The sequence below is a fragment of the Pleurodeles waltl genome, chromosome 5 (assembly GCF_031143425.1).
Source record: "Pleurodeles waltl isolate 20211129_DDA chromosome 5, aPleWal1.hap1.20221129, whole genome shotgun sequence".
Classification (NCBI taxonomy): domain Eukaryota; kingdom Metazoa; phylum Chordata; class Amphibia; order Caudata; family Salamandridae; genus Pleurodeles; species Pleurodeles waltl.
Genome location: NC_090444.1, coordinates 857,617,744 through 857,641,392, shown reverse-complemented (window position 1 = coordinate 857,641,392; position 23,649 = coordinate 857,617,744). Strand labels below are relative to the sequence as shown.

The window sequence follows — 23,649 nt, the reverse complement described above, 5'->3', positions numbered from 1 at the left end:
GATCAACTCTCTATGTATGGCTTATGGAAGGATAGTCTCCTCACCCTGCTCCTGAGGCCATTATGGACATTCTCCGCGCCGCATACCTGAGCCTCAACTCCGATGGGACACCTTTTCCAGCCATTTAGAGTCTGGGCACGTGCGACAAAGCGGAGCAACAAGACACTGCAGCAGGGGTAAAACAGGGTCGCACCCTCAGACCCTAGAATATTCCTGTAATAGAGGCTGTGACCCCTGCGACTCTGGTCGACCAGTTCTATGTTCTGGTGATCTTAGTGGAGGTTTTACTTTTCCCTCCCCAAGGAAATGTCTCCTGGCAAGGCACCTGGCAAATCTACGCACCAACTGCTCTTCTCGGAAGCTGTTTCGCAAACACGACCAAAGTCTTCGTCCCCCTCCACTGCCAACAATATCTCCATGGTTGCCCCAGACATTCCCCATCCCGACACGCAATGGCGGTGTACACTGCAGGAAATCTCCACCGTCGGCCGCCACCTGGACACAATGGACTCTAAGATCACTGACCACTCCCCTGACTCCAAGTCGATTCGAGCAGACATAGCTTGCTTCCAGGTTAAAATTACAGACTTGAATCATCGTCTGCATACTGTCGAAACCAAGGTGGCAGCCTTCCCAGGCAACAAACCGGAACTGCAGTACCTCTGCAACAAACTCACAGATCTAGAGGACCAGATCCGCAGAGACAATGTCCACTCTTTTGGTTTGAGGGAGAAAACGGAGGGGATTGATATGAGGGCTTTCCTTTGAGATTTAATTCCTGTCCTCATAGGCTTCACTTTCTCTTCCATCGTGGAATTCCAATGAGCCCATAGGATAGGCCCCCCCCACCACCAACCATAAAGCGGAAAGACCCCGATCCATCACTGCATGAGTTCCACACCATGAACAGGTCCGTCAACTGTTGACGTCTGCAAGGGTACATGGATCTTATCTGCATGACGGCCAGGAGATTCGTACGGCTGCGGACTTCTCAGAAGAGACGAATGAGAAAGGAAATGCGTTCTTCGCACTCAGGCCCCAACTGCACCTTTTGAATATAATATTTGGTCTCTTTGAGCCGGCCAGAATGTGGGTAAACATAGATGACAAATCCAGGGATTTCTTTGAACCTGCCGATCTGCATTCTTTCTTAGTTGGCATTTCCACCCAACCCATGGATCAGACCTCCGAGACTGCCCCGATAAGCCACCCTCTTGCCGTGCAACTCTCCTCTACACGCTGGGGCTGAACCTAGGGCCTTCCGCAGCTACCCTGAGACACACAAAAAGGGAAGATTCTTGGGCTGCTCACCGAGATCCCCAGATGGTAGAAATGTGGCTCTTCAAGCAGTGGCGGAAATCACCCAGGGTCTCCCCAGGGACAGGGACAAATCGCAGTCCCCTTTGAAACCCACCTCGCCTGCTGATTAATAGATGGCCTGGACTAAAGCGGGAACTTCTACTATCCATTACCGAGGCACCTGCCTGGTCATGGCTAGAGTGCTAAGTACCACATATGTTTCGTTATGCTATTGTTGTTGTACACTTTACTATGTCTGCTCTTGTTCTCATTGTTGCTGTTGTTATCATTGCTCTAACCATGTCATATGTTAGGATGCAGTCGTCTCCTCGTCCTCCCCCATGGCCCCATCTCTTCAACTCCCGGACCTGGCATCTCATGATCATCCCAGGCTCGCCATATCATTTGTGCATCCTCACTTCTCATCATTGCAGCATTGCCGTCCGTCTCTGAGGACTTCTGTATATATGCTCGCCGCATAGTGAGTACGTTACAATACCCTCTTTCCTCGTCCAGGCCAGATGTGTCCTATGTCCTTATCGTCCAGCCATAACGGCGTCTGTGCAAACCTCAGGACGCTTCCCACTGGCCCCTCCCGACCACCTCCCCCTGTCATGAGAAACTCGTGTCCTAGTTTCTGCCCTGTGGGCCTTCTGCCTCCCCCTCTGTTTTTCATAGGTTCTGACCCGCGGTATACAGAGTTAGGCTCACACAAGATTCCCTCTCAATCCTATCACGATCCCAACATACATGCTAATTACTCCCTCTGAGCCTCACCCCCTCCCTCAACTTTCTTCTTTTCCCTCACTCCTCTTCCTTGCTTGGTTTCACGCTATTGGGTGCGAACACGGTTCCCACACATCTACTCCCCCCACCGCCTGTTCTTTCTATTTGCCTACCACCTCGACATAGCGCGTATGGCCACGCTTCACTCCACAGATCCGGTCAGCTTTGGTTATGGGGACAGCTCTCCCGTTTAAGATAATATCATGGAATGTACATGGTCTCCCACATTATATTAAACTGAAAAAAGTCCTATCTTACCTACAAACTAAGTGTGCGGATATTGCCCTATTGCAAGAAACACATCTGTCTTCCTCAGAATCTGAAAAACTATGCCGGGAATGGGTAGGCGAGTACTTTATAGCGGCAGTTCACCATCCTCATCAGGAGGCTCCGGCCCTGCCTGCAAATGAGAGCAAATGCAGGGTCGCAATTCTTCTTTGCCGTTCTTTACAATTCAAGGTGATCAGGTCATGAACCAACACTGAGAGTTGCTACATCCTCACCACGATGGACTCTGTGTAGGGTCTGTGTATGCCCCCCACAGGTTCTAAGCATTCATTTCTTCTACACCTTAACCGTCTCCTCACAGAGATCGAAGCCTTTCACTACTTATTGGGAGGTGACTGGAACTTGGTTTGTGACGCAGTTATGGATAGAACGGTCGGGTTGGCTATCGGGAACAATGCAGACGGAGCCTTGTGGGGTGATGTCCTGGAGGATCATGGGCTAGTGGACCACTGACGCCTCTCGCACCCGCTAGACCAAAAGTACACCTTTATCTCCCTGGACCACGGGACGCAGTCCCGATTGGACTACTACCTGATCTCTTAGAAGTTGATCCGCATGGTCAGGGGCTCCCGGATTCAGGAAGCCGCATTAATCAATCATGCCCCAGTGCTTTTAGCACTAGAATTGGGCCTTATCTTCCCAGGCCATAAGCCATGGCGTCTGAATGTATCGCAATATCATACACTGTGATCACATTTCTACCTATATAAAGGACAACAAAGGCTCTGTCTCCTCCCCTCAGGTTTTATGGGCTGCGGCAAAGGCAACAATCAGAGGACAACTTATGAAAGATTCTGCTCTTGCTAATGCCCAGAGACGTGCTCGTTGCCTGGAACTGGATGGACTAATAGTAGAAAACACTTGCAAATACACCAAGAGCCCCTCCCCGGCAGGACACTGTTGCCTAGAAAAGGCGAAAATGGAGCTTAACGCCCTCTACACCTTTCAGGCAGAGTACGCACTTCAAAGGTTGAAGGGCAGACATTATGAAGAAGGTGAAAAGGTAGGTTGATTACTAGCTACCCAAGAGGCAGCGTTGGCCATCCCTGCTGTACGTGATACCGATAGTGAGCTCCTCATGCACCCACAGGACATAGCCAGTGCATTTGGGCGTTTCTATCGGACCTTATATGCTCCTGAAACGGAGGTGGATCACATCCGTATAGCTGCGTTCTTTGTGGAAGCTCATATACCCAGTCTCATGGAAGAGGGCAGGGCCCTACTAGAGGAGGTGATTAGCAGGGAAGAGATCCTGCAGGCCATCTCCAATCTACCCTACCATAAGGCCCCTGGGGAGGATGGTTTTCCAGTGGAATTTTACAAAGGGACAGGATCGGAAATGGTAGACTCCCTATAAGAAGCATTTCGGGCGCTGAAAGGACAGGCTCTTTGAATCCTCTTTTCAATAGGGCTTCCATAGTAGTCCTACCGAAGCCAGGGAAGGATCCCTTACTGTGTGGCAGCTACCGCCCTGTTTCCCTCCTCAATGGGGATGTCAAGATACTAGCTAGCGTCTTGGCGACCCGGCTCAAAAAGTTCATTCCGTCCCTTATCCATCACACACAGGCGGGATTTGTACTCAGGCGATCATCTAGAAACCATCTTAGCACCTTAGCGCACACGCTTAGGGCTACTAGTGGCTCCAGGAAAGAGGCTGTAGGTTTCTCCCTTGACGCTGAGAAAGCCTTTGATAGCATAAAATGGTGGTACCTCTTCGAAACCTTAAACTGTTTCGGACTGGGGGATAGCTTTATTAAAAAAGTCAGATGGTTGTATGACTCACAGCACAGGTGAATTGCGGGGGATTTCTCGCTGATTAGATCCCCGTTGACCGAGGGATGAGGCAGGACTGCCCTCTGTGACCACTGCTCTTCCTACTAGAGGTAGGACCATTATCAGCGCATGTACGCAGATCCCCTTTCCATAACTGGCGTTCCCATCCCAGGGGGCCACTCCGTGATTTATCTTTATGCTAATGACATTTTAATTATGCTTGCAGACCTTGACCCCTCCCTCCCAGCATTACAGGCAAAACTGACAGAATTTGAGGCACTCTCTGGCTATAAAATCAACTGGGACAAAAGTGAATCCTTACCTCTCTCCCCAGTGATTACAAGAATAGCTATGATGGACTTCCCCATCTCATGGAAGCAATCATGACTCAAATACCTAGGAATTCCTATCAACAGGGACTTGGACCAGATGGTGCTGGATAATTTAGAAACCCTGTTAGCTCGCACGCAGAGAGACTTTGAATAATGGTCCCAACTGGGTCTCTTTCCTTGGGGGAAGGTACAGGCCGTCCGTATGGTTACTTTACCACGGTACGTGTATGTCCTCAGGATGTCACCTCTGCCAGTAGCTTTGCCGATGCTCAGGAAAGTGGATGCCTGCATATGTAAATTTGTGTGGGGTACAATGCAACCACGGCTTTCTAAAGCTATCAGCTGTCCTTCCTACTCCCAGGTACACCTGATCCACCCCTATGGGTGCGATCGGAACGCACACTCACGTGTATGCCCAGAAGCCTGGTTGTGCTTTATGGCATTAGAACATCTTCATCCCCGTCCGCGCACCCAGTGTTACAGGCCATGCTCCATTCCTGGTGCAGGGTTCACTGCCTTCTAGGGGTGGACCCTCGGGTCCACACTCATGAGTCACTATGGTGCAACACAGGCTTATTGATTGGGGAGGCGGTTACTTTGGAGGGCTGGCGGGCTAAGGGCATTCTGACTATCGATCAGCTGCTCGCAGAAGGGACGCTGAAGTCGTTCAAGACACTGCAGAATGAATATGGGGTCCCTAATCACTATCTCTGGCAACACCAACAATAACAGATTGTCTTCGTGACCGTATGGGGCCATACCCATGGACGCTACACCACTCGCTGGTGCTCGATTGTTTATGTACCTGGGGCTCCTCCCCTGAAGTGATGTCGGGCCTGTACAAATTACTGAACCAATACTAATTCTCCATCACCCTCCTAATTTCCCTCGAGGCTAAATGGCAAACCTGTTTGCGGGTAGAATATGATATGGATCACTGGACTTCTCTTCTGGAGGCGCGGGAACAAGCCGTTTGTGAAGCACTAATGAAATTTAGCTCTTTAAAACTCTGCCCGACTGGTACTGGATGCCCCAGAAACTTAGATCAGCAGGACTTTTACCCCATGGGCAACGCTGGTGCTGTACGCACTCACGTTTTGACCTACTCCACATACTATGTGTAGGAGATTGGGTCTGTATATACTATCTCAAAGTGAGAGATAGTGTGCATAGAGTCCAAGGGTTCCCCTTAGAAGTTGATAGTGGCAATAATAGATAATACTAATGCTCTATTTTGTGGTAGTGTGGTCAAGCAGTAGGCTTATCAGAGGGTAGTGTTAAGCATTTGTTGTACACACACAGGCAATAAATGAGGAACACACACTGAAAGACTTACTCCAGGCCAATAGCTTTTTATATTGGAAAATATATTTTCTTAGTTTATTTTAAGAACCACAGGTTCAAGATTTACAGTTAATACTTTAAATGTAAGGTACTTCACTTAGATACTTTAGGAACTTTGAATGAAAACAATATCATGTACAGTCGTTGTAAAAATGGCAATAAGATATTTTGAAAGTGGACACAGTGCAAAAATCAACAGTTCCTGGGGGAGGTAAGTAAAGGTTAGATTAGGAGGTAAGTAGAACACTTACAAGTCTCAGTCCTGGGGCATAGGCAGCCCACCGTTGGGGGTTCAAGGCAACCCCAAGGTTACCACACCAGCAGCTCAGGGGCGGTCACGTGCAGAGGTCAAAGGGGTGCCCAAAACACATAGGCGCCTATGGAGAATAGGGGTGCTCTGGTTCCAGTCTGCCAGCAGGTATGTACCTGCGTCCTCTGGGAGCAGACCAGGGGGGTTTTGTAGAGCACTGGGGGGGCGGGGGGGGGGGAACACAAATAGGCACACAAAACACACCTTCAGCGGCACAGGGGCGGCCGGGTGCAGTGTGCAAAGCAGGCGTCGGGTTTTGTATAGGTTTCAATGGAGGGACCCGGGGGTCACTCTAGAGGTGCAGGCAGGCACAGGGGGCCTTCTCGGGACAGCCACCACCTGGGAAAGGCAGAGGGTCGCCTGGGGGTCACTCCTGCGTCCAAGTTCGGTTCCTTCAGGTCCTGGGGGCTGCGGGTGCAGTTTGGTTCCAGGTGTCGGGTCCCTCGTTACAGGCAGTCGGGGTCAGGGGTAGCCTCTGGATTCTCTCTGCAGGCGTCGCTGTGGGGGCTCAGGGCAGTCGTCTCTGGTTACTCACGGGCTCACTATCACTGTGTAGTCCTCCCTGAGGTTTTGGTTTTTTGCAGGTCGAGCTGGAGGCGTCTGGTGCAGAGTGCAGAGTCTCACGCTTCCGGCTGGGAAACGTGAAGTCCTTGGAAGTTGCTTCTTTGTTGCAAAGAAGTAGCTGGTTTTGAACAGGGCAGCTGTTCACAGGAGTTTCTTGGTTCTGTAGTCCAGGTCCTCTGAGGCTTCAGAGGTCGCTGGTCCCTGTCGGATGCGTCACTGGAGCAGGTTTTCGAAGTTGGAGACAGGCCGGTAGGGCTGGGGCCAAAGCAGTTGTCGTCTTCCTCCTTCTCTGCAGGCTTGTAGGTCAGCGGTCCTTCTTGTTTCTTCAGGTTGCAGAAATCTGATTTCCTGGGATCTCGGGAGCCCCTAAATACTGAATTTAGGGGTGTGTTTAGGTCTGAGAGGGCAGTAGCCAATTGCTACTGTCCTTGAGAGTGACTACACCCTCTTTGTGCCTTCTCCCTGTGGGGAGGGAGGCACATCCCTAATCCTATTGGGGGAATCCTCCAAACTCAAGATGGAGGATTTCTCTAGGCAGGGGTCACCTCAGCTCAGGACACCTTAGGGACTGTCCTGACTGGTGGGTGACTCCTCCTTGTTTTTCTCATTATCTCCTCCAGCCTTGCCGCCAAAAGTGGGGGCAGTGGCCGGGGGGAGCGGGCATCTCCACTAGCTGGGATGCCCTGGAGCGCTGCTACAAAAGGGGTGAGCCTTTGAGGCTCACCACCAGGTGTTACAGTTCCTGCAGGGGGAGGTGAGAAGCACCTGCACACAGTACAGGCTTTGTTACTGGCCACAGAGTGACAAGGGCACTCTCCCCATGTGGCCAGCAACATGTCTGGTGTGTGGCAGAAACTGGTCAGCCTACACTAGAAGTCAGGTAGGTATTCAGGGGGCATCTCTAAGATGCCCTCTGGGTGCATGTTACAATAAATTGCACACTGGCATCAGTGTGCATTTATTGTGCTGAGAAGTTTGATACCAAACTTCCCAGGTTTCAGTGTAGCCATTATGGAACTGTGGAGTTCATGTTTGACAAACTCCCAGACTTATACTCTTATGGCTACCCTGCACTTACAATGTCTAAGGTTTTGCTTAGACACTGTAGGGGCATAGTGCTCATGCCCATATGCCCTCACCTGTGGTATAGTGCACCCTTCCTTAGGGCTGTAAGGCCTGCTAGAGGAATCTCTTACCTATGCCACAGGCAGTGTGAGGTTGGCATGGCACTCTGAGGGGAGTGCCATGTTGACTTAGTCATTTTCTCCCCACCAGCACACACAAGCTGTGAGACAGTGTGCATGTGAGGGGTTCCTAGTGTGGCATAAGACATGCTACAGCCCTTAGAGACCTTCCCTGGCATCAGGGCCCTTGGTACCAGGGGTACCAGTTACAAGGGACTTACCTAAGGTCCAGGGTTGGGCCAATTGTGGAGACAAAGGTACAGTTTAGGGAAAGAACACTGGTGCTGGGGCCTGGTTAGCAGGGTCCCAGCACACTTTTAAATCATAACTTAGCACCAGCAAAGGCAAAAAGTTAGGGGGTAACCATGCCAAGGCGGCATTTCCTTACAGGTAAGAAAAGGTTAGTTTGTCAGGTAAGTAAAGCACTTATAAGTTCAGTCCCCGGGGCATAGGTAGCCCACCGTTAGGGGTTCAAGTCAACCCCAAACACCCAGCACCAGCAACACAGGGCCTGTCAGGTACAGAGGTCAAAGCGGGTCCCAAATAACATAGGCGCCTATAGAGACTAGGGGTGCTCTGGTTTCAGTCCGCTAGCAGGTAAGTACCTGCATCCTCGGGGAGCAGACCAGAGGGGTTTTGTAGAGCACTGGGGGGGTCTCAAATAGGCACACAAAATACACCCTCAGCGGCACAGGGGCGGCCGGGTGCAGTTTGCAAAGTAGGTGTTGGGTTTTTTATTGGTTTCAGTGAAGGGACCTGGGGGTCACTCTGGCGATGTAGGCAGGGCACTGGGGCTTCTCGGGCCAGCCACCAACTGGACAAATATGAAGGCCGTCTGCTAGTCACTCCTACACCAGTAGTTTGTTCCTCTCGGGCCTGGGGGCTGCAGGTGCAGTGCTTCTTCCAGGCGTTTGGTTCTTTGTTACCAGCCAGTCGCAGTCAGGGGGATCCTCTGGATTCTCTCTGCAGGTGTCACTGTGGGTGTGCAGGGAGGTCGTCTCAGGGTGGACACGCTGTGGGAGTCGCCTGGGGGTCCTCGCCGCAATGTTGGTTTCTCTCGACGTGGGCCGGGGGCAGCTGGTGCAGAGTGTTGGGGACTCACGCTTCAGGAGTGAGGTGAGAGTCCCTTTAAAGATGGGTTCTTCTTGTTGCTTTGGGCAGTCCTCTGAGTCGGCAGAGGTCGCTGGTCCCGCTGGATGCGTCGCTGTTGCTCGTTCTTTGAATCTGGAGACAGACTGCTAGGGCTGGGGCCAAAGCAGTTGTCTCCGTCTTTTCTGCGGGGTTTTCAGGTCAGCAGTCCTCCTTGTTCAGGTCGTCAGGAGTCCGTTTTCCTGGGATTGGTTCATGGTCGCCCTCAAATACTACATTTAGGGGTGTGTTTAGTGCTGGAGGGCAGTAGCCAATGGCTACTATCTCTGAGGGTGGCTACACCCTCCTTGTGCCTCCTCCCTTTGGGGAGAGGGGCACATCCCTAATCCTATTGGGCTAAATCCTCCAACACAAGATGGAGGATTTTCTAAGGAAGGGGTCACCTCAGCTCAGGACACCTTAGGGGCTGTCCTGGCTGGAGGGTGACTCCTCCTTGTTTTCTCATTATCTCCTCCAGATTTGCGACCAGAACTGAGGGCTGTGTCTGGGAGGCAGGCATCCCCACTAGCAGGAGTGCCCTGGGGCGTTGTAACACCAGGCTTGAGCCTTTGAGGCTCACCGCCTTGTGTTACAGTTCTTGTAGGGGGAGGTGTTAAGCACCTCCATCCAGGACAGGCTTTGTTCCTGGTCACAGAGTGCAAAAAGGCACTCACCCTATGTGGCCAGAAACTAGTCTGGAAGTGGCAGGCTGGCAGAGACCGGTCAACGTAGCACTTGCGGTTGGGCTGGCATGCAGGGGGCATCTCTAAAATGCCCTCTGAGTTTATTTCCCAATAAATCTCACACTGGCATCAGTGTGGATTTATTGTGATGAGAAGTTTGATAACAAACTTCCCAGTATTCAGTGTAGCCATTATGGAACTGTGGAGTTCGTGTTTGACAAACTCCCAGACCATATACTCTTTATGGCTACCCTGCACTTAAAATGTCTAAGAATTGGCTTAGACACTCTAGGGGCATAGTGCTCATGCAGCTATGCCCTCACCTGTGGTATAGTGCACCCTGCCTTAGGGCTGTAAGGCCTGCTAGAGGGGTGGCCTACCTATGCCACAGGCAGTATTTTGTGGGCATGGCACCCTGAGGGGAGGGTCCAAGTCGTCTTAGTCTTTTTCCCCCCACCAGCACACGCAAGCTGTGAGGCAGTGTGCATGTGCTGAGTGAGGGGTCCCTAGGGTGGCATAATACATGCTGCAGCCCTTAGAGACCTTCCATGGCCACCGGGCCCTTGGTACCTTGGGTACCATTTACAGGGGACTTATCTGTGTGCCAGGGCTGAGCCAATTGTGGAGACAAAGGTACAGTTTTAGGGAAAGAACACTGGTGCTGGAGCCTGGTTAGCAGGGTCCCAGCACACTTTCAATCATAACTAGCATAAAAAAAGCAAAAAGTTAGGGGGTAACCATGCCAACAGTGGCATCTTCCTACACTATGTGACTGTCCAACCATACAATGGAACTGGGAGACAGTGGGGGCGATGTTGTGGGAGGTCTTACCATTGCCGCCTTCTCTTCCAACATCCGTGCTCCTTCTACATGATACTGGCGAATCCCGGAATATATAATGCACGCAACTCCTCTTCTTATATACAGCGCTGGCCACAACCACTCTCTTTGTATTTTGCCACACTGGCGAGCAGCGGCGCCCCACTCCCATGATGAATAGCTGTCGACAATGTTCCAGACTGATGCCCATGAATGTATTATCTATACCATACAAAAAAGGACAGAGATATTTCTATAAACTTGGGTCCTCTTCTTCCGGCTTGCGGACGGTTGACCTCTTGTGTGCCCTTACCTCCTCCCCCTCGCCACTCCCTCCGCTACCACCTCCCCCCTTCCCTGCACCCCTCCCCCACAGCCACCTTCTCTCTCTCTTTCCATCCTTCATTGTTCCCCTCTCCCCCTTGCTCTCCCCATCTTTTCCCCCTCTACCTTTATATCTCCTTCCTTCTCTCTCCCCGCCTACTGCCCTATTACTCTCAATCTCTTTCTATCTTTCCCTCTCCCTCCCTCTGCCCTCTACCTTCGCACCTCCCCCTGCCTTCGGATCCTTTGGTTCTCCCCTCTCCTCCACTCCCTGCCTCCCTAGGCCTGACCCTACCCTCCCCCCTCTTTCCAGTATTCTTCTCCTTTGTTTTGTTCTTCCTCCCTCAGCCCTCCCTTCTGCCACCTTTCCTATCTCTCTCTTCTTTCCTTCTTCTTTCTCCATAATGGATTGTGACCCTTGCCTTTTACCCGTTTATCCCTAGCACATAATATTTGATTATTTTTCGTTAGATCTCACTAGTAACTAGTGCCTGCTTGCCACACTCACCCATCTCTCCAATCTGTTCTTCACTGTGATTCTCGCCTCCCAGAGGTTTCAGGCCTATCAGTGGCGCTCCCTTCTGCTGGACTGGCATACCAAAATCCCAGAGGCCGCTATGGATAGGAAGCCTTACGTTGAACACTACGTCGTCTTTCTGCCTATGGTTGGCATCGACATTCTTATAGCGCCCTACCATCTCTTTCCCTAGACAGTACAACCCGGGGCCCGGAGTAGCAGAAGCAATATACTATACGCTCCTTGCTTAATTCTAAAACAGTTTGAAGGGACGCCCCATAATTGCGGTACCGGCTGAAGTCGCAGCGCTAGATGTATTGTATCGAAGGCGAAAGCCTCTGTAATGTCAATGTCATGCACAATGTTAGTTGCTATTTCCCTGTTAATATTTCTTGATAAAAAATTGTGAAACAAAAAAAACATTGGGGATTCCTTATTAAATTTAATAAAGTGTAATTCTTAAATGAGAGGCGGTAGATATGGCACGTTAGGTACCTATGAACTTGTAACAATAAACCCTATTTAATGGTAAAGTTAAATGTATCATCACAAGTTTGAAAATGCTACTTATAGAAAGTAGGCATTTGCCTGTCCTAAGTCCTCTGTGCCTGCAGCCTTTATTAGGCCACATGACTGAGTATAACTGGTCCCGCTAGATGTGTCGCTGGTGCAAGTTCTTTGAGTCTGGAGACAGGCCGGTAGAGCTGGGGCCTAAGCAGTTGTCGTCTTCCTTCTTCTCTGCGGGGTCTTCAGGTCAGCAGTCCTCCTTCTTTCTAGGTCATGGCCCCTAAATACTAAATTTAGGGGTGTTTTAGGGCTGGAGGGCAGTAGCCAATGGCTACTGTCCCTGAGGGTGGCTACACCCTCCTTGTGCCTCCTCCCTTTGGGGAGTGGGGCACATCCCTATTTCTGTTGGGCTAAGTCCTCCAAAACAAGATGGAGGATTTTTTAACGAGGGGGTCACATCAGCAGTGGTCACCTTAGGGGTGGACCTGTTGAGGGGGTGGCTCCTCCTTGTTTTTCTCATTATGTCCCAGCACTTGCAGCCAAAAGTGGGGGCTGTGTCCGGGGAGCAGGCATCTCCACTTGCTGGAGTTCCCTGGGGCGCTGTAACACCAAGCTTTGAGCCTTTGAGGCTCACCACCAGGTGTTACAGTTCCTGCAGGGGGAGGTGTGAAGCGCCTCCACCCAGGACAGGCTTTGTTCCTGTTCACAGAATGCACAAAGGTACTCACCCCATGTGGCCAGAACCTTGTTTGGGAATGTCAGGCTGGCAGAGACTGGTCAGCCTAGCAGTTGGGCTGGCATGCAGGGAGCATCTCTAAGATTCCTTCTGTGTGCATTTCTCAAATCCCACATTGGCACCAGTGTGGATTTATTGTGCTGAGAAGTTTGATACCAAACTTCCCAGTGTTCATTGCAGCCATTATTAAACTGTGGAGTTTGTGTTTGACAGACTGCCTGACCATATACTCCTTATGGCTACCCTGCACTTACAGTGTCTAAGAATTGGCTTAGACACTGTAAGGGCATAGCCTATGCCCTCTCCTGTGGTATAGTGCACCCTGCCTTAGGGCTGTAAGGCCTGCTAGAGTGGCGACCTACCTTTGCCACAGGCAGTGGGTTGCGGGCATGGCACTCTGAGGGGAGTGTCATGTCAACTTAGTCTTTTTCTCCCCACCAGCACACGCAAGCTGTGAGGCAGTGTGCATGTGCTGAGTGAGGGGTCCCCAGGGTGGCATAATACATACTGCAGCCCTTAGAGACATTCCCTGGCCACAGGGCCCTTGGTACCAGGGGTACTTTTTACAAGGGACTAATGTGTGTGCCATGGGTGTGCCTGTGGCATAGGTAAGTCACCCCTCTAGCAGGCCTTAAAGCCCTAAGGCAGGGTGCACTATAGGACAGGTGAGGGCATAGCTGCATGAGCAATATGCCCCTACAGTGTCTGTCTATTTTTAGATATTGTATTGCAAGTACAGTGAGCCATATTATGTATATAGTCTGGGAGTTTGTCAAAACGAACTCCACAGTTCCATAATGGCTACACTGAATACTGGGAAGTAACCCACACTGATGCCAGTGCTGGAGTTATAAATAAAATGCACACAGAGGGCATCTTAGAGATGCCCCCTGTATTTCACCCAATCCTTCAGTGCAGGACTGACTGGTCTGTGCCAGCCTGCCACTGAGACAAGTTTCTGACCCCCTGGGGTGAGAGCTTTTGCGCTCTCTGATGCCAGAAACAAAGCCTGCACTGGGTGGAGGTGCTTCACACCTCCCCCCTGCAGGAACTGTAACACCTAGCAGTGAACCTCAAAGGCTCAGACTTCGTGTTACAATGCCCCAGGGCACTCCAGCTAGTGGAGATGCCCACCCCCTAGACACAGCCCCTACTTTTGGCGGCAAGTCCAGAGGAGATAGTGAGAAAAACAAGGAGGAGTCACCTACCAGTCAGGACTGCCCCTAAGGTGTCCTGAGCTGAGGTGACCCCTGCCTTAAGAAATCCTCCATCTTGGTTGTGGAGGATTCCCCCAATAGGAATAGGGATGTGGTGTAGCCACCCTCCAGGACAGTAGCCATTGGCTACTGCCCCCAGACCTAAACACCCCCCTAAATTTAGTATTTAGGGGCGACCCTGAACCCAGGAAATCAGATTCCTGCAACCTGAAGAAAGAAGAATGACTGCTGACATGAAAGCCCTGCAGAGACGACAGAGATACCAACTGACTTGGCCCCAGCCCTACCGGCCTGTCTTCAGACTCAAAGAACCTGCACCGCGACGCATCCAACAGGGAGCAGCGATTTCTGAGGACTCAGAGGACTGCCCTGAACCTAAGGGACCAAGAAACTCCAGAGAACAGCGGTACTGTTCAGAACCTGCAACAGCTTTGCTACAAAGAAGTATCTTTTAAAGAGACTCTCCTTTCCCACCAGATGCGTGAGACTTCACACTCTGCACCCGTCGCCCCTGACTTGAGTTCAGGAGAACAAACACTGCAGAGAGGACTCCCAGGCGACTCCAACGACGTAGACACCCTGAGTCGACCTCCCTGCACCCCCACAGCGATGCCTGCAGAGAGGATCCAGAGGCTCCCCCTGACCATGACTGCCTGGTAACAAAAGAACCCGACGCCTGGACCAAGAACTGCACCCACAGCTCCCAGGACCGAGAGGAACCACCTACCAATGCAGGAGTGACCAACAGGCGGCCCTCATCCTAGCCCAGTCGGCCCAAGAAGCCTCCCTGTGCCCTGGCTGCATCGCCTAAGTGACCCCCGGGTCCCTCCATTGCTTTCTATAGCAAACCTGTTGCCTACTTTGCCTAGTGCACCTGGCCGCCCCTGTGCCGCTGAGGATGTGTTTTGTGGGCTTGTGTGTCCCCCCCCCCCCAGTGCTCTACAAAACCCCCCTGGTCTGCTCCCCGAGGACGCAGGTACTTACCTGTAAGCAGACTAGGACCGGGGCACCCCTGTTTTTCATAGGCGCCTATGTGTTTTGGGCCCTCCTTTGACCTCTGCACCTGACCAGCCCTGTGTTGCTGGTGCTGTGGCTTTGGGGTTACCTTGAACCCTCAACAGTAAGCTGCCTAAGCCCAGGAGACTGTGTAAGAGCTTTACTTACCTGAGAAACCTAACCAAACGTACATCCCCCAGGAACTGTTTTTGCACAGTGTCCACTTTTAAAGTAGCTATTGGTCATTTTAACCATAACTGTGTGTACTACTGTTTTAAATCAGTTATATACTTACCTGTGTGAAGTATCTTGCATTTTATGTACTTGCCTCAAATCGTGAATCTTGTGGTTCTAAAATAAATTAAGAAAAGTTATTTTTCTATCTAAAACCTATTAGCCCGGAGTTAAGTCTTTGAGTGTGTGTTCCTCATTTATTGCCTGTGTGTGTACAACAAATGCCTAACACTACCCTCTGATAAGCCTACTGCTCGACCACACTACCACAAAATAGAGCATTAGTATTATCTAATGTTGCCACTATCAACCTCTAAGGGGAACCGTTGGACTCTGTGCACACTATCTCTCACCTTGAGATAGTATTTACAGAGCCAACTTCCTACATACCTTTTACAAGGGACTTATCTGTGTGCCAGGGGTGTGCCAATTGTGGAAATAATGGTACATTTTTAAGTGAAAGAACACTGGTGCTGGGGCCTGGTTAGCAGGATCCCAGGACACTTCTCAGTCAAGTTAGCATCAATATCAGGCAAAAAGTGGGGGTGTAACTGCAATAAGGAGCCATTTTCGTACAGTATGGATGCAGCGAAGTTTATGATCCGTTGTGGACTGGATACGACCGAATCTCTGGGCAGATAGGTTTCATCGACGGTGGCATTGAGACGCCACGCCTGGCTGAGAACATCTGGCTTTCCAGGGGATGTCTAGCAATCCTTGATGGACATGCCTTTGATGGCACACGTCTCTTCAGAGAGAAGGCGGACTCAGCGTTCGAGCGCTTTAAGGATTCCCGAACCACGGCCCGGTCTTAGACCCCAGCAGTCCGCCTTTCGCCCCTTTCATGGCTACGGAAGGGGCATCCAACTGCATCCTTTCCCCCTTGGCCATCGACCTGCGCATGCTGTGCAGCCCCTGCATGGCAGCGGACACGGGATCCCACTCCCCCGGTTATCAAGGAGCCAGTGGGTCGCCCAGTCCACCCCCACCCCCTCCACAACCTGCAAACCTTCCTAGTCCGCCGGTACACCAGGAACCAGTTGGCTGCAGGATTCGCTATCACCTGCCCCAATGGCTATCCATTACCTCAGACAGGTGGGTCTTCTAAATTGTCCGAAGGAGCTACTCCCTCCCCTTCAAGACACCTCCTCCAGCCACGCCACCTTCATACAATCGAACATCGGATGATCATATGGCGCCTCTTCGCGAGGAAGTCCAAGCCTGTTTGGCCAAAGGAGCTATACAGAGGGTTCCATTGCCAGAAGTAGGCCGTGGTTGCTATTTCCGCTACTTTCTGGTGCCGAAAAAGGACAAAGGTCCTCGGCCTATATTAGATCTTCGGTCTCTCAACCTCTTCCTCAGAAAGGAGAAGTTCAAAATGTTGACATTGGCTCAGGTCTTATCTGCCCTGTATTCCGGAGAGTGGATGTTAGCATTGGACTTGCAAGACGCCTACTTCCACATTCCTGTCTTGTCGGCCCACAGACGTTACCTACTATTTGCTGTAGGTCACGAGTACTTTGTTTACAGTGTTCCCCTTTGGCCTTACCAGTGCCCCTCGGGTGTTCACTAAAGTGATGGTAGTGGTGGTGGCAGCTCATCTGTGCAGGTTAGGGCTCCCAGTCTTCCCCTACCTCGACGATTGGCTGTTGAAAGCGAACTCGCCTCAGACAGTCGTCTCCCACCTTCAGACTACAGCGAACCTTTTGCATTCGCTGGGGTTCACTATCAACGTGCCGGATTAACACCTGACTCCTTCTCAGAGGCTCCCTTTCATCGGAGCTGTTCTGGATACAGTGAGGCCAGGATATTTGGGTTATGATACCGATGTTTCAGCCTCTGTCCTGGATTTTGGTGAGAATGCCTCTGAGGCTGCTGGGCCTCATGGCCTCCTGCATCCTGCTGGTTCAAAATGCCAGATGGCATATGTGCGCTCTGCAGTGGGTCCTGAAGTTCCAGTAGGCGCGGCATCAGGGAAATCTCTCTGACAGGGTCCAGATCTGAGAAGGAACTGCGGGAGACCTTTAGTGGTGGTTAACGAATCAGGATTGGGTCAAGGGCAGATCCCTCTCCTTTCCCCAACCAGATCTTACAGTCGTGACAGATGCGTAACTTCTGGGTTGGGGCGGCCACATGGGAGAGGCAGAGATCAGAGGCCTCTGGTCTCTGGCTGAATCTGGGCTCCATATCAGTCATCTGGAGCTCCGAGCGATTTGACTAGCATTGAAAGCATTCCTTCCCTCCCTCAAGGGGAAAGCAGTGCAGGTGTTCGCAGGCAACACCACCGCCATGTGGTATTGCAAAAAAAAAGGCGGAGTGGGGTCGTGGACCCTTTCTCAAGAGGCCCTTCGCCTCTGGACTTGGCTGGAACATCAGGGCATTTTCCTGGCTGTTCAACATCTGGCAGACTCCTTGAATGCCAGAGCAGACGAACTCGGCCAACGATGCGTGGTCGATCACGAATGGCGTCTCCATTCGGAGGTGGCACTGGGTCTTTTCCTGCAGTGGAGAAAACCTTGGTTAGACTTGTTCGCCTCCATAGAGAACTCCCAATGTCAGCAGTTTTGCACGTTGTAGTTTCCAAGGCAGCAGACGCTCTGCAATGCTTTTTGTCGTGAGTGGAATTCAGGCATCGTGTACGCCTTTCCGCCCATACCATTTCTGCCCAGAGTTCTGAAGAAGATCAGGCAAGCCCAGGCCCAAGTAATACTGGTGGCTCCGGACTGGGCACGAAGAGTCTGGTATCCCGAGCTGTTGAGCATGGCCATAGCTCCTCTGATCAGACTGCCCCTTGCTTCAAGAGGATCTTCTGTTGCAGGAGCAGGGGAGGGTCCTCCATCCGAACCTGTCAACTATGCGGCTTCATGCGTGGAGATTGAGCAGCGACAGTTGACATCTTTTGACCTGCTTCCCGAAGTCTGTGACGTTATCTTGTCAGCTAGGCGTCTCTTAACCAAAACTGTATACGCCTGTCGTTGGAAGAAATTTGTGTCATGGTGCATCAACAAATCTGTCGATCCGCTATCTGCTCCTCTTTCTCAAGTCCTTCTCTTTATTCTTTCCCTTGCCCAGCAGGGTTCCACCTTGGGCACTCTTAAGGGATATCTCTCTGCTTTCTTGAGGTTACCGGATCAGCCTTCCTTATTTCAATCTCCTATAGTTGGGAGGTTTCTTAAAGGCTTCACACATCTCTTCTTCCTATCCCATTATAGGGATCTAAACCTGGTATTGACATACCTTATGTGTACCCCGTTTGAGCCGCTTCACAAATGTCCTTTACGGTTCCTAACAATCAAGACTGTCTTTTTAGTTGCCATTAATTCTGCCTGCAGAGTAAGTGAGCTCCAGGCTTTGACATCTAAACCACCTTTCCTGGCCATACATCCTGACAAAGTGGTACTTTGCACAAGGGCTTCTTTTCTAACTAAAGTGGTGACACCCTTCCATGTCGGACAGTCCATTACTTTGCCTACCTTTTATGCACCCCCACATCCCTCTCATGAAGAGGAGAGACTCCACCGTCTGGGCCCAAAAAGAGCGTTGGCGTTCTATCTTGATAGCACCAAAGACTTACGGCTGGACGATCAACTCTTTGTGGGATATGTGGGTGCAAAGAAGGGAAAGGGGGTGCAGAAGAGGGCCATTTCACGATGAGTACTCTTATGCATCAAAATGTGCTACGCTCTGGCTAAAAAGAACCTCTCGAAGGTTTGCGCGCTCACTCCACCAGAGCTACTGGTTCTACCACAGCGCTAGCACGAGGCGTTCCAGTCCTGGACATCTGTCAGGCAGCGACGTGGGCATCTCCGCACACTTTTACCAAGCACTACTGCCTGGACAATCAGGTCCGAAGGGACGGCTACTTTGGCCGTTAGGTCCTGCAGGACTGCTTAGTGTGATCTTAGTTCGCAGCTCACCACGGGGATGGTATTTCTCGGGTATCTATTCAAAGGCAAATAATCTGCAACTAGAAGTCTCTATCAGATGTACAAGTTACTTACCTTTGGTAACAATATATCTGGTAGAGACCTATTCTAGTTGCAGATTCCTTACCAACCCGCCCATCCTCCCCACTCTGCAGACTTATTTTTAAGACCAGGAACTTCCCTTTAAGGGCCCTAGTTTTGGCGCAGAACTCTGTGTTCTTCATGGCTCTGCGCTACTTGCGTGGAAAGTCGTGAAAAGAAACTGACATCAGCGCACCGGGGTGGCGCCTATATACGACCGCGAGGTCATCACGGCGAACACAATGCCAACGACGCCCCCTGATGGCGCGCAGTGGTACTGCTCGAAATAAAATAAATAAATCTCCAGATGCAGTCTGGGGAAATTCTAAGGTGAGGAATCTGCATCTAGAATATGTCTCTGCCAGATATATTGTTACCGAAGGTCAGTAACTTCTACTTATGTGGTATCAAGTACTTACGATTAAAGATAAGGAACTTTTCATTTCCTAGCATCTCAGGAAAATGCTGGAGACAATGTGTAGAGAGAAACTCAATGGTGTATTTGGTTGATTTTGCCTGGAAGTGCAGGTGTTCTGGAGAGTCCTGGTAACAAAAAAAGGTAGTGTGGTTAGAGAAATCCAAACAAAAGAGCAGAAAATGGAAATGAATAGCTGGGATATGACCTACCAGTTGTTGCTCATTGCATAATTATTCTTTTTCAGGAACATGAAAGGCAGCAGTTCCATCATTGGGGTATGTGGTCTTGAAACTACGGGATGTGAACCTGAAACTATGGGATGCTGTGGCATTGGAGAGCCTTAAGGCCCACAGAAATAAACATTTGTGGAATTGTTGGCAATTAGGCAACTTCTTGTTCAGTATATCGTTGAAGACAACAGGAAATGTACATGTCCTCTGAGACAGAGGGCTGTGTGACTGAGTGTATACTGTTAAGTGGAGAAGATAATATGTAACCTATGTTTTGAACTTCATTATAGCCTGAGGAAGGGATCAGTGATAGGGTTGTTGTGAGATTGAATGGTCTGTCTGGCGAATGGGTATTGACAGTTAGACTAATCAGTGACAATTGTTTCTGTGGTGGCCCTACCACAGAGTATTGAATTTTTATGTTTATTTGCTTCTAACCCTCTGAAAATGAATAAGAAAAATATTTATAAGTACACACATTATAGGACAACCAACAGCAAGTTATTACTCTGCAGTGTATGTGACGATAGAAAACTATTTTTGCTATATATGTGATTTGCACATGATGCACACTTAAAAGCCTTTAATCAGTTTAGAACTGAGAGTGCTAACAGTACAAACTACCTCTAAAAATAATGAATATAAATCATCTGGGTTTTATTTTGTTTTTCAGGCTCCGCAGTTGTTTTACAGTTTAAGGTTCTTAAATCAGCTATAGAGTTTATTAAAACAACAGTCAACCAGAATTCACAGAGCTTCACCAGTTCATTCCATTTACCTGCAACTCATCATCATGCAATATATCAGAAGCGGAAAAGTATTGCTGGTGAGTAATCAAAACTTCATAGATAGTCTAATAAAAGTAAATGGATTGCAGTTTGGAAGTAGTGAAGCAGTCATCTACAACTTAAGTAGCAAACTTTATTCAATTTTAAAGTGTAACTTTTTTGCTGCTAAGTCTTTTCCCTCTCCTGTACTGAGCCTGTTTTTGATTATTTGGGGTAGTTTGCGCTTAGGCCCACATAAGCTATCCATGCAAAGTTTGCGTCCTTTTTTTCAACATCCTGGGGATTCTGAAGGTACCCAGGGTTTGTGGATTCCCCTGGAGGGGATCGAGAAATTAGCCAAAATACAGCTAAATTAGGTTAGCAAGAGTGCTGGGCTCTTGCAACAGCGGGCAGCATCCATACTGTACCTTTATAGGAGCACGATGGCCAAAGCTGTATTCCCAGCACTTAAGATCTATGTGGCCAAGGCGCAGGGAGCTGCTGCCTATGGTGCAGAGATCTGGGGCTTCTCTGTTAGTAGTAGGATAACCAAAATTGAGAATAGCTTTGCAAGGGCCATATGTGCGGGCCCTACTAGCACCCCACTAATCCCCTTGTTTCTAGACTTAGGACTAAAACGAATAGTCCCTGAATTGGTCGTATATAAGACCTCACTTCTAGAATTGCTAAAATGTTCAAATTCTATCTCTATCCCATGGATTAAACATGTATCTAGTTGGTTTCGTATATTGGGATTGGGAGACTTATGGGAGAATCCCCACCAACTTGAGAAATCCCATGTAAAAGTATTGAAAGGTGTTTACTGGTCCTATATACAGAACAATTATATTTCTCACAAATCCCATGGCCGTCTAACTAACCTTTTTATTGATTTTAAATGGTACCCAGAGTTCAAATCATATCTAGACATTATACCTGACTTACTAGGCAAAGGACTGTATGCCAGATTCCGTTTTGGGACATTACCATTGAAGACCCTGACGAGCAGATGGGGATCCAATACCACTTCTGATATTTGTCCTGTGTGTGGCAATTCCCCCGAAACAGTAGAACATTTTATGTTTTTCTGTCCTGCATACTTAGTCCCAAGGTCTAAATGGATCCGCAAAATCTGCCGGGAGTTGAAGATAAGGAAATGTGCCTTAGCTCTGAGGATCCTAAAAAGTCACAATTAAATTGTGTTAATTTATGCTGTAAGCAAGTTTTTAGTAGCAGCATGGCGTATACGCAATTGTTATATAAACAATGATTTTAACTGATTTTTAAGACTGGGCAATCCGGGTTTTTATTTTTAGATATTGGTTCATGGTAGATTTGTACTGTTTTATTTATGAAATTATTTTATATTTGTGTTGTATTGCTTTGATGGTCTGTTGGCCGAATAAAGCTCATTGTGAATCACAGCTAAATTCGTTTTTTTGGGGGAAAAAAAGTGCCGCAGAAGAAAGCATTTGTTATTTTTCCCTGTAAATAGCATCAATGAAGGGTTTGTGATGCTAAAATCATCCTCTTCCCAGCGTTCAGGAACAGGCAGACTAGAATCAGAAACCAAATTTTCAGCACAGTTTTGGCATTTTACTGGGACATACCCCATATTTCCTATTTTGTGTGCTTTCAACCTCCTTCTAGTTAGTGGCAGACTTTTTCCAGCTACGACAAATTTTCAAAAGCAATATACCATAACATCCTCTGGACCCTTCTGGTTGAGGGATATATAGGCCCTGTAGACCCACCAAGATGACCAATGCAATGTTGCAGTGTGTTTTCATTTTGTACCGGGTATATAGCAATTAATTTGGTAAAAAATAAAGAGTGAAAAATACATTCAAGGAAACCTATGTACTTCCGAAATGGGCACAAAATATGGAGCTTAGAAGCTGTGGTTATTTGCACATCTCTGAATTTGTGGGTACCCACACTAGCATGTGAATTATAGGACATTTCCCAAAATGACTTATTTCTTACAAACTGTCTTCCATTTGAAAGGCGCAAATGCAGAGAAAGACAGTTGGTAATAAGACTTGTTCTGCTATTCTGTGTTCCCCCAAATCTCCCGATAAAAATGCCACCTCACTTGTATGGGTAGGCCTAGTGCCCCTAAAAGCAAGAGCCCAAAATGCTACATAAACACATCAAATTTTTCCATTGAAAACCGGCCCTTTTTAACAGTGTGCCTGGTTGTAGATTTGGGATCTAGCTCAGCCGGCACCTAGAGAAACCTAGCAAACCTGTACATTTTATAGATCTTGTAGGAAGTTGGCTCTGTATATACTATTTCAAAGTAAGAAATAGTGTGCACTGAGTCCAAGGGTTCCCCCTAAAGGTAAGATAGTGGCAAAAGTAGATAATTCTAATGCTCTATTTTGTGGTAGTGTGGTCGAGCAGTAGGCTTATCAGAGGGTAGTGTTAAGCATTTGTTGTACACACACAGGCAATAAATGAGGAACACACACTCAAAGACTTACTCCAGGCCAATAGGTTTTTATATTGAAAAATATATTTTCTTAGTTTATTTTAAGAACCACAGGTTCAAGATTTACATTAAACACTTTAAATCTAAGGTACTTCACTTACATACTTTAGGAACTTTGAATGAACACAATATCATGTACAGTCTTTGTAAAAATGGCAATAAGCTATTTCAAAAGTGGACACACTGCAAATATCAACAGTTCCTGGGGGAGGTAAGTAAAGGTTAGTTTTGAAGATAAGTAAAACACTTAAAAGTCTCAAAGTTGGGGCATAGGTAGCCCACCGTTGGGGGTTCAAGGCAACCCCAAAGTTACCACACCAGCAGCTCAGGGCCGGTCAGGTGCAGAGGTCAAAGAGGTGCCCAAAACACATAGGCTCCTATGGAGAACAGGGGTGCCCCGGTTCCAGTCTGCCAGCAGGTTAGTACCTGCGTCCTCGGGGGGGGAAGACCAAGGGGGTTTTGTAAGGCACGGGAAGGCACACAAAGTACACCCTCAGCAGCACAGGGGCGGCCGGGTGCAGTGAGCAAAGCAGGCGTTGGGTTTTAGGTTGAAAACAATGGAGAAACCCGGGGGTCACTCTAGTGTTGCAGGCAGGCACATGGGGGGCTTCTCGGGCCAGCCACCACCTGGGCTAGGCAGAGGGTCACCTGAGGGTCGCTCTTGCACTGAAGTTCGGTTCCTTCAGGTCCTG

The 23,649-nt window shown here is 49.2% G+C and overlaps 1 protein-coding gene across 1 annotated transcript in view; it reads left to right on the top strand.

Annotated features, from left to right (window-relative positions):
* Nucleotides 1-23,649, top strand: part of LYST (lysosomal trafficking regulator) — a 2,674,875-nt gene that overhangs the window by 1,527,260 nt on the left and 1,123,966 nt on the right. Inside the window, 1 exon segment of the mRNA XM_069234946.1 lies at nt 20,370-20,522. Within this exon segment, the coding sequence (XP_069091047.1) occupies nt 20,370-20,522 (153 nt within the window).